This window comes from Mytilus trossulus, unplaced genomic scaffold (assembly GCF_036588685.1).
Source record: "Mytilus trossulus isolate FHL-02 unplaced genomic scaffold, PNRI_Mtr1.1.1.hap1 h1tg000244l__unscaffolded, whole genome shotgun sequence".
Classification (NCBI taxonomy): domain Eukaryota; kingdom Metazoa; phylum Mollusca; class Bivalvia; order Mytilida; family Mytilidae; genus Mytilus; species Mytilus trossulus.
Window position 1 is genome coordinate 1,309,196 of NW_026963317.1, and position 12,023 is coordinate 1,321,218.

A 12,023-nucleotide genomic window follows, 5' to 3' on the forward strand; every position below is an offset into this window, starting at 1 on the left:
ATTGCGGTTTTTATCCAACGCAATCATAGGTTTGAACGTAGTTTTCAATTAAGACTCGTTTTTTTTTTCGTTTGGGCTTGTATCATATTTTACCTCCGGTTTATATGATCCGTTCATCCTATATTGACTATTAAAATTCAAGAGTCTATCTGAAATTGAGGGTAAGTTATATGGCCTTCCAAATTCCGTTTCGATCCCTAACATCTTCTCCCGATTCTCTCTTTGCTTATTTTGTCATGTAGAATCCTGTTCGACCACAAGTATCTTCATGTGATCAAAATCCGAAAGATTATGATCTGGTAACCTAAAATGTTGGCTGACAGGAATATACGATTTTTTGGGGATAAAAGAACTGGGTGTCCTCCATCCAGATGGAATCAATAGAAAGAAATAATTAAATTTACAGTCCCATGTTTATATTAAGATATTCAGGATTTTAGATTAAAATCAATCGACAAAAACTTACCTGTATTATTGACCTATGTTTACACCTTATACATTATATATCAGTATAGTTAAAACTTTTGACACTGAGGAAGGCCATTTGTTGAGCCGACATACTTGCAATTATTGTATAATTTATATCATCTGTTCAGTTTTTCCATCTTTGTGCGATGATATTCAACACTTTTTAGTGTTTTGTTTTCCATCTATTTATCGGTATTATTACACAATCTTTTAGACTCGTATAGATGTACTGTAATTAAAAAAGTCTACTAAATTGTGTTGAAGAATGATTTATAATTCTTATATCATTTGCATATCTATAAATACTTGAATTGGATTGGTCAAGTAGACTTTTTCTATTGGTTTACACTTCGATAAACCATGTTTCCGAAACTACTTTTGTAATCTTTTCATGCGCGATACACATTTTGGCAGGGATACTGAGATTTTCAGCAAGTTGAGATTTTAAAACAATTGCATAACAGTTGTTTCTATTCTAATGCATATATAACCAAAAAAAAAGAAATAAAATAAATGCACTAAAGCTTCGAAAATGTATAAAAATATAATTTAAATAAATTTCAGGGAAATTTCACGAATGATTTTGCGAATTTACGTCATGGCAAAACACGACGTCATACGATTGAAAACTTTCAGACAGAAGATTATTTCGTTACTTGTGCGCTTCCAATTCACATAGTAACTAATTAAAATGATTTTTTTGAGGTAGGTGCTAGTTCATTTTAGATTCTGTTGCATTTATCGAACATTTGAGTTTTTTTAGAAAGTCAAGATGGCGGCGTACTCCTTAGTTACAACATGCCGTTGTGCTTTTGATGGTACATATAGTAGCCATCAAAGTAATAATGTAAATTAATAATCGCGTATGTTTGGATGAAGAATTATAAGGATTAAACACATTTTTTCTAGAGGTTATTGATGTGTAAACCGGGTCTCTAACTCACAAACTTGACATAAAAGTCCTTCGGACTTTTATTCAGTTTGTGAGTTAACCGCCCCGGTTTACACATCAATAACCTCTAGAAAAAATGTGTTTAATCCTATAATGAATGTCAATTTGATAGGACTGACCGGACAGTAATGTGACGTCATATGTATTCTTCCGGCGTAAATGTAAACACCGGGCCCCGGCGCCATAAAACGGGCGTTTTCAGGCTTCCAGTCGCCTCAGACTGTAATAAAATCACATAAACAGATTTGTTTTGTATTTATTATTGAATATATGTGTGATAAAACGAAACAGCCAAAAATTATCGTGGGCAAAGGGCTTCACGGCTAACAATATTACCGCAATTGTCTTATTAGAATCGAAATAATTCATGACAGCCGTAGATCGGGATAAAATAATTTATTATAATGCGAAAACCATGGTTAAATAAAAACAAATCTACGGATACCATGCATTATTTTTTAGAAATCAATGTAGATAGTTTTGATGATTTAAATTACCGACACTCACCGTTATTTATATGAGACGAATGTGACAGTGTTATTTATCATCACAACACAAAATAGGGATCATAAGATCTACGTACGTAACTAAAAGCGTATTATCTGATTATGACATTATTTAAAATCATTTATCAAAAAGGATAAGAAAATAAGTTTTATGATGATTAAAAACACAGGGTGATAATAAGCTAAGACTTCACCGAATATTTACGGATGTTTCCAAAAAATATATCTTTCATTCTAATATGACGTCCTTATTACGTTTTGTAAACAAAGCCGTGTTCTAATGAGCATAAACAATGTTTGACACATGCGCACGAACTTACTGTGTATATAAACGTTATTTCCATCGTTATCCTTTAAAATGTATACATTTAAGCAGCAGGAATAAACTTTTATTATTATATTTTTTATAAAACAACATATATTTACCCTGATTGTAGTTTTTAAACTTATCAAATATGAAATGTAATGCACAGACTCCTCGGGGAAAAAAACGGGAAAAGCTTAAACATTTTTACGGTATTTTCGTATGCTTCGACCTATAAAATGACTGTATATGTCCTATTAGAATCGAAATAATAAATAGGAGCATAGAGCATGACACGAAGGAATTATTTCTTAATTATTAAATGAAACTAAACGGTGACTATTTACTATGCTAGTTTCAATGCACAGAAGTCAGAGATATAAAGAGGCATATAATTATACAGCGCTTTGGTGAAGTATATAATCTACAAATTATGAAATGTAAAAGTTATTAAATATGAAATTAGTTTTTTTTCTTAGTGACATGGTTTGAAAATGCATCATTGAATTATAAAATGATAAAACCTTTGAAAATCCCCCAACTCCAAAAAGAATTTTAAATTTATATAGTTATTGGCGACTGTAAGTATTTTTTAAATCTTTTGTTTACTATGAGGATCTTCATTGGGTTACTTATTCATGTACTCTTTATTTTTGGGGTAATTTGTATTTTTATCATTAATCTTTATTTTCTATATTAAAGCATTAGAGAATTCTCTATTTAAATTTTTGGACCATTTTACCATTCTTTATGTTTTGTTGTCCTAATAATGTAATTACCTAACTATTCTCAATTGTGTAGACCCCATTCAGACCCTTTATTATAGTGTGAAATGCTCATCTGGAATATGGAATATAATTTAGTGTCTGGTAGTTTAGTTCTCTATATACTCATATCTTTTATAGGTCATATGTGTTTTAGATATTTCACTTGTTAATCAACATTTTGTATTTCAACTTGATTGCACTGCTCATTCGTGAACATCATGACAGACAATACAAAGTTTGAATTGTATTTAATTGTATAAGGCCGTTTCTTGACTTTAACAATCAAAGGGAAATAACCCTATTTTGTAATTTGTGAAAGCTATATCACGTGACAATACTTCCTGGTTACACTCGAGGGTTACATTTATTGTCAACAGACTGTTAAATTTGAACACACGATCTGCATTATTTGTTGTGACACATTTTGGTTCACAAACTGAGTCTCAATTTACAAAGTAAGTATTTAGCGGTTATTTCAGTACTGATTGTCCGACATGAATGTTATGATTAAATGAGTTTCCTGAGGAAAGAAAATATGTCACTTCGATTTGGTGAAGTAGTTATAGGGGTGCAGATGTCTTTTGAAATTCTGTGTCGTTATAATCTGTTTCTATTTTTAAAAAGTATACAGACGTTATCTTTCTAATCAAATGAGACAATTCTGTAGCATCCGACAGTATCAAAACTCAAACAGTCGAAGGGAACTAACTTTGTGAAAACGTGTGTGGTAACGTGTACGACAAAATTGTTTCTAAAAATAATTCATCATGTGACAGTACTTAATAGTTGTTTTACTGTCATTAGGCAGTTATAAAACTTGCAGAAAGAATTTAAAGTATTTGTTGTGACATATTTTGGACGATAAACTGAGTCTTAAAAAAGGTATGAAACGATTATCTAAATGTCTCAAATAGAAGTTATTTTTAAATTTGAACTTTCGTTTTGCGAACAAAGAAAATATTATATACCTATAAGTTTATGAAGCAGTTTAAGTGGCAATGATGTCTTTTGTTTGTTTTGTGGTGGTTTTTTTTACGTTCGACTTCTGTTTCTTGAAGTAAACCGTAATTATCTTTTTATTAAAAAAAAGATGGATTGCAGTCCATAGTAATAAGAATAATAAGAGAATAAGAATTTTATTAGTTTGAAATCCAAACAATAGGATTGTTACTAAAATACACAACAAAAAAAAAAAAAACAAACAGGCATATTAAAATTACAAAACGATAGTCAATAAACAGTTACACTACAAACATGTAGCATTGAAAGAAAAACAAAAACATAGATCAATAGTATTAATTATAATACTATTTTTGACAGCATGCCTCCTCTTAAAAGTTATGTATTAAAATATTATGCTTATGTATCAAAAAATATGTTATAATATACATTACACAGTTAATATATTGACATTATAATTGTTTCTCTCATTATACATTTCACTTATGTAGTTAACAATGATAAGTAAAATATCACATTCTTCGCAGGAAAATATAAAATCAAATTTATTTTCTTCACTCATGGAATTAAAACAGGGGACAATATTAGAAATTTCATTAAACATTTTGATCCTAGTTTTATTAATTTCTGAACATGTAAGGATGAAATGAAATTCATCTTCCAACTCTTTATGGCATAAAGGACATCGACATATTCTATTTTCTAGAGCTGTTTTGTTGTATCTTCCACGTTCAACAGCCAACATACTATTACTTATTCTTATTTTAGCATAATTTTTTGTAACATTTTTATCTAAATTCAATAAAAGGTACTTTTCTAGTTCATACTTAACTTTAAATTTTCTGTAGGTTCTTAGTTTATTTCCATTTATTGAATTTTCATCATTAAAGAGACAATTTTTCCAAAATATAATGTAATTTTTATTGAGCTTCTTCACGACGGCTAATAGTAATCGTTTTTTTAGAGAAGGTACATTGATTTTCCCAAACATGAGTGAAATTTAATTTTGAAAGTAGCATTTTAACTTTTGAAGCAAATCCATCATTTAACTGCTTGTTAGCTTTATAAACATTATATAATAAAGACTCATTTTCATTTGACTTTAAAATATGTAACCAAAATCCTGTAGAAGACTTAAGGGCCTGTATACCAATAGGGTACATTCCCAATTCAGCTAATACAGCTGTATTTACTGCCTTTGAATTAACATTTAGAAGACCTTTTGCAAATTTGTATGAAAACCTCCTTTCTTGTTTTGCAATCGATTTTGATTTATTTTTTTCTAGTTTTCGTTGAGAATCCCCTTCAGGATGAAATAATGTAAGGAACACAGATTAACCTGATGAGAGCAGACTTAACAATACTAATAATAAGTATAGCAACATAAAAGCAAATATTGCTGGGGACCCCTGGTGAGAGTAGATCTGATATAAAGTCGAACTGATAAGTATAACAACTTAGAAACAAAGACAATAGGGGAACCTCGTTAGACCTAATAAACCGTGTTAAAAAGTAAAGCAACATATAATATGCTATCCAATTATTTCAATAAAAGCTGTCGGAACGCTGAATTAGTGTCCGGCCCAACAAACAATAAGAATATATTCATAGTTGACTTCTATTTTACGTAAAGGAAATGTGTTATTTTTTTACCTTGTTTTGGGGGTAATGCTATTTAATTAGATTGTATTAGTCGAAGATCCGTCTTCATGACTTTTTGTCGATGAATTTCTCTGTTAATAGTTCTGACCAAAGCTAGCTTTTAACAGTTTATTATTGTGTTAGAGGTGACTGGCTTTTATTGTTGTTCTTTAGTGTGACGTCCATTTTCGGTGAACTAGTATACTTTTTTAGGGGCCATCTAAAGCCCGCCTCCGGGCGCTTGATTTTATCGCTGTTTTAAAAACTAGTTTCTGGCCTTTGGTTGTTTTCTGTTCTTTGGTCGGGTTGTTGTCTCTTTGACACGTTCCCCGTTTCCATTCTCAATTCTATATTGTGTACATTCTGTTAATCTACTGATTGCATATTTGTTATGGTTTCAGTTGAACTGATTGTGTTACTCATATGCAGATATAAAAGACCGAAGAAGTTTAATATTCTTATTTTTTTCAAATCGACCATCATTTTAGACCAGTCTTTGTGTGAACGAATTCAAGGGACAATTTTACCTCACTCTATATTGCTTTGGTTTCATTTGAAAGAACCCTCCAAAGAGCTTATTATTTGAAAATGAATAATGCGTTTCCTGAAAATAATTTTTATTATAAATTTACAATTTCATAAATAGTTTCAGTTATTTTCTAGTCAGAACATTTTCTTGAGCTGACTTTGAACATTCTTAATTCTTCGCCACTCGATTAACAGAATAAAGCACCATTTTTTAAATTACCAAGCTAGTGATAAACAGTAGAAATACAATCTAAGAGGATGATTGTTTGTTCTTTTTTTTTTTTTTTTTTTTTGTAATTTCAGTTATAAAAAGAATAGTTAAACATACCATGCTTCTGCTGAATTATAACGTTAGGACCCCCCTCCCCCACAAAAAAAGAAATAATGGTCCATTCGGACTGACAACCGAACCTACATTAATTTACAGATTTTAAAGTGTGGCTTGCTTTGCATGGACTAAATAGTTTATAAAGTATCCGCAAATGATATCAAAATTAAAACATAAGATATTCAAGTAGAACTAATCATAAATTAATGTTTCAGTTTAAAATGGCAACATCCTTACCGATATGCGATATTTGTACGACAGATGATACCTCAAAAGCTGCCTCTGTTTGGTGTTCAGAATGTGAAGAAGCCATATGTATTAATTGTGAGAAACAACATAACCGGATGAAATTAACAAAGAGCCATAAAACTATATCAATAGAGGATTACCAGAACCTTCCTGCTTCTGTTGCTGACATTAAACAGGAATGTAAAGTCCACAATAGAAAATTAGACTTTTACTGCTTAAGACACAGCGAGCCATGTTGCGTGTCATGCGTGTCCCAAAAACATGACACTTGTAAACAATTGAAGCCATTGACGGATTTAGTGGATGATGTGAAATCGTCAGCTGCATTTGAGTATCTAGAAGATAGAGCAAAGGATATCAGTGATGTTATCGGGAATTTGATAAAAGATAAACAAGATAATAAAGCAAATATTGAGTTACAGAAAAACAAAATTGTATTCGAAGTGCAAAATGTCAAAAAGGCAATACTTGATCATTTAGATAAACTTCAAACGGATCTTTTGTATCAACTAGACAGCGAAGAGAAAAGACAATGCAAACTTATTGGTAGTTTTATTGAAAAGATATCAGAAATACGCAGAAATGTCGATCAAATAGTAGATGATTTGAAACAGATCAAACAACACGCATCAGATTTCCAAGCTTTCCTTGGTATACATGAGTGGAATCAAAAAATTGAAAAAGAAGAAAAAGATTGGATGTCTTTTAAAAGCAACCACATACTGGATAGTGTTGACATTCGCATAGAATATTCGCCGATAATTGTGAAGTTCGAAAAAGACGTCAAAGAAATAGGGAGGTTAGAAGTGAAGTCTTTTACCGGAAAGAAAATTCTTCTTAAGAAGGAGAAACAGGGACAGATACTAGTTTCCGTTTCTAAAACTGTAGATAACATAAAATTGACAAATATTTGCTCTTTCCATACACCAGAAGGGCAATATAGGAATATGCTGATAACAGGTGTTGATATTTTTGACGACGGAAGAATTGTGTTGGTCGATAACCATGAATTTAACCATCGACTTGTTATTACGAATAAAGGAGGCAAGTTTATAAAAAACATACATCTTGACGATAGGTGTTTTGGTGTTGCAGTGATAGAGAAAGACACAGTTGCTTCAACATTAGTTGAAAAGAAGAAAATTGTTATCGTAGATATTGAATCGTCTAAATTACTGAGGTCTATACCTACAAATTACCGATGCTTCGATATAACTTTTACAGGTGAACAGTTAGTCGTCAGCCTTGAACAACAGACAATTCAATTCTTTGATTTTTCTGGCAAAGCTTTGTCAAGTGTGTCCATAGCCAATTCCTCCGATTATTGTTCCGTGTTTAACGACCAACTTTACTATACCAGCACAAGTGGGAATAGAGTCTACTCGACTGATTTGAATGGAGAAGTTCGTTGGACATTTGACCTACAGAAATCAGATCATCCATCTAGTATAACCCACGATACATCTGGAAATATTTTCGTAGCTTGTTGGAACAGTAATCAATTGGAGGTTGTTGAACTCGATGGGAAGAAATCTAAAATTCTCTTGACAAAGGAAGATGGTCTGCTTAAACCTACAGCAATACAATTTAACCGCAAATCCAATACCCTCATTGTGTGTAATATATCTGGACAATGCTTCCTATACAAAGTTACAAACTGAATTATTTCTGTTAATACCGCTGATAAGAGCGTTTGCAGTGGGAAATCTAGTGACAAAAATGTTACCTCCACTGTAAACACTGAAAACTAAATCTTGTCGAGACTATGGTTGTCCCTTTTTATCAAGTACGTTATAAATTATAAATTCACGGGAAAAGTTCTTGCAATATAAAATAGAAATAAGTTAAAAAAAAAAAATCCCTTTGATATTCAATCTAATTGAAATGTTGATCTCTGATTACGTTATACTGCATATGAGATCTAACAACTATTAATATGTAGTTTCACTTCTGAGGATTTCACACGTGACTTTTTAAACCAATTAGAATCAATCTTAACAAATCTTTGCAGTCCATTCGATACCTAAATGTGTATAATATGGCTTATCCATATCATGAGGATATGTCCAGAGAACATCGAAAGATAAAGCCCCACAGTTTGTTACTCGCTTCAAAAACAAAGTCGATAAATAAAGCAGTTTTGTAGACATTGACATCGAATTAGCATTACAAAATAACATTCAATTGAGATGTTTCTCTAAGTGGGAAGCTTAAACAGACATGATTGAATAATCTTAATTTGTTCCGCTCTGCCCCCCCTTTTTTTTCTCGATAAAACGAACCCGTGGCCAACTTTCAATCGCAGGGTTTTGTTACAATTTACCGAGTTTTCGAACCCCGAAAAAAAAACATGGTTCCATACAACAAATGAAAGGCAGGCATTGAGTTTGGAGGAAATTATTCCAAGGGGGTGGTGTTTTTTCTCTCCAATTTCTTTAAGGGGTTTATATTTGTTTTTTTTCAAGAACTATGACAACATTTGCTTGAATCCAAAATCAGGCAGTATCAACTGTTCAGGGTTTGCTCAGTGTGGCATTTATTATAGTATAGAATTAAGATGAGCAGTTCAATTGATGCATATGTTTTGTGGTGGAGATTGGAGTTTCTTAAGGGCAAATTATTGTTGCAGGAAAAATGGGACACCAATATCACAGACTAGGGTGAAGATTAAGACACCATAAAGCACAAAGACTTTAGGCGTGGTGATAAGTGTGGGCCATTTTCTGCATTAACCGAGTTGTCCAATTTTAAGATACCCTATTATATTAATCTGAAAGTATAAAAATTGTAAATTGTGTTCCAATAAATATGAACAATATATTTGACTAAAATATTTGCATGCAACAGAGCTCTATTCTGTCATTAACTTGCATACCAAAATGTGGCTTTCAAGCCACACTGAATTCTATATATTTGAAAAACCTAAAGTAACTTTACTTTAATTGAAACATTTTAAACAAGGCTAAAAGAATATATAAAGTTACAAGTACATTTTGTACCTGAAGCGGTGACTTTTGTCTTCCACCTTCCTGAGTGTATAATATGGACCAGTGACTATCTCGAAAAGTGCTTATATTAGTGTACATGTATATATGGTTAATTTTGATGCGCTTTGAGTTCATGCACAACTCATGCCATTTGAATATATATAAATAAAATTTAAATAATAAAGAATTGCTTTAATTTTCTATTGTACTAATTTAAATATTCAGTACGTAAAACCAAACATATTATGATAATGTACAAAGCAATAAATTGTTTCAAAATATGCAGCGCAAAACTATTTGTCATCAATCGTCAAGAAACATGAATATGATATGAATGTGAAACATATAACACTGATAACACAAATAAAACAATATGTTCAATAATGAAACAAAATTGATACATGTATCCGGTGACACACACCCCTACCTGCAAAAAGTTCCGTCTCAAAACCAATATATCAAACCTATGACACTTTTGAAATTTGGGCAACCTAGATGTGCATGTGGTAAATGCCTCTATACCATATATAAAGCAATGACCAAAATTCAGGATACTTAATAGGATTCAAACAAATAACAACAACAAAAAATATTAAAAAGTCAAATGAAATAAAAAAAAAAATCCCTCATTACTATGAATTGTTGTTGACAAACGATCAATCCAAATTCTTGCAAATCAAATGTAGGATGTACCTTATCAACTAATCTGTTGCACAAATATCTAAATTTCCCACTCTTACATATATATCATTTAAATAATAATAAAGAGTTAGGTCCGATCCATATTTGAATACTTTTTCAAAATATGCATATTGTCTGAATGTACACTTACAGTCTGCCAGATTATAAGACGTTGGTCAAGTTTATTCGATACATATACATGTATATCATTAAAAGTATAAACATCACAGTTCAACATAACCGAAATCTTAAATTAATATAAAAAGTTCAATTGTAATTGAAACAAAAAATTAATGTTATTTAAAAGTTAATCTCCTGTACAGTATATCACGGAAGAAAATGGACATAAATTATATAAAAATCTGTTCCAAAAAAACTAAAAACTATAATAAAATAGTGTTAAAAAGTAGGCAAAGAATGAAAAAGTTTTTGTAGATAGTCGTCTCATTGGCAATCATACCACATCTTCTTTTTTATATTTGTTATTGTGAGAAGAGTAACTCTGGATGTAGGGTTGCTGATATTATTATTAAGGATGCAATTTTATACAAACTATTATTTGGCATATTGTTAGGTTATGAGTGCAATAGAACTTTTGACATACAAAATTGAAAATGTAATTTGTAAAACAAAAGGAATTTCATTGCATGCTGCTGCAAAACAAGCATGGGTGCAAATGCAAAGGAACCGGCATGAACAAAACATGTAAATGTAAGAAATATGATTTTCTTTCCGTCAGCAAGTGTCACCAGGGACGAGAATGCTAAAATAAGATTGAAACAGACAATTAAGTACAGAATTATTCAATTTCAATTGATGTAATGTTTTCCACTTTATTCCTTTAACTGTCTTATATTAATAAGAAATACTCAATAAAAGTATTTTGATGAATATGTGTCTAAAATAAACCCATATGTTCCAAATACATGTACGGTCAAGCTCGTACTAGATCATATGAGTATACTCGTACTGGACCGTACACGTACAATCCAAATACTTATATGGTCTGGAATATATAAGCATAGGTACTTTCTCCTTGTAATTAATGATGTATGAAAAAAAAGTAAAAACACAAAAATACTGAAATCCGAGGAAAATTCAAAAAGGAAAATCAAAAATCAAAAGTCCAAACACATCAAACAAATGGATAACAACTGTCATATTCCTGACTTGGTACAGGCATTTTCTAATGTAGAAAATGGTGGATTGAACCTGGTTCTATAGCTAGCTAAACCTCTCACTTGTATGACGATCGCATTAAATTCCATTACATTGTCAACAATGCATGAACAAAACAAACATACTCAAAGAGTAAAAATGTCAAAAATAGGGGTACAACAGTCTATATTGTGTTATCATCTTAATATCACTATAGTAAAAAACAACAAATGTAACGAAGAAGCACAAAAAGGCATACATCAAATTTAACATACTCATATTGCTTTTCTTATACGACTTAATTTATCTATGTAAAGTCTACCCGTGAAGGATAGAAGGTTTTCAGTTCTGGTGTAAAATTGTGCGCTTGAAATTCACACAGGTAATCATAAAAATAATTTTGTCGTTCAATTGACGGCATACATAAATGCAGAGTCACGTTAAGTAGATATAACAAAAAACATACTTAACAGTAGAAGGAATAATAATAGATA

General features: G+C 31.2%; 1 protein-coding gene across 2 annotated transcripts; it reads left to right on the forward strand.

The window, feature by feature from the left end:
- Positions 1-3,334: 3,334 nt before the first annotated feature.
- On the forward strand, positions 3,335-9,474 carry LOC134701391 (uncharacterized). 2 transcript variants are annotated; one of them, XM_063562541.1, is made up of 2 exons: positions 3,335-3,452; positions 6,670-9,474. In XM_063562541.1, exon 2 carries the CDS (start codon positions 6,676-6,678, stop codon positions 8,362-8,364), a length of 1,689 nt encoding a protein of 562 aa, XP_063418611.1. In that variant the 5' UTR covers positions 3,335-3,452; positions 6,670-6,675; the 3' UTR covers positions 8,365-9,474. The 2 variants fall into 2 exon arrangements, with proteins under 2 accessions (XP_063418611.1, XP_063418612.1); XM_063562542.1 differs by lacking the exon at positions 3,335-3,452 and adding an exon at positions 3,773-3,879.
- The last annotated feature ends 2,549 nt before the right edge of the window (positions 9,475-12,023 follow it).

Bases quoted from the DNA above. Each gene is read 5' to 3' on its own strand.
- LOC134701391 (XM_063562541.1), top strand. From the start codon at position 6,676: ATGGCAACATCCTTACCGATATGCGATATTTGTACGACAGATGATACC.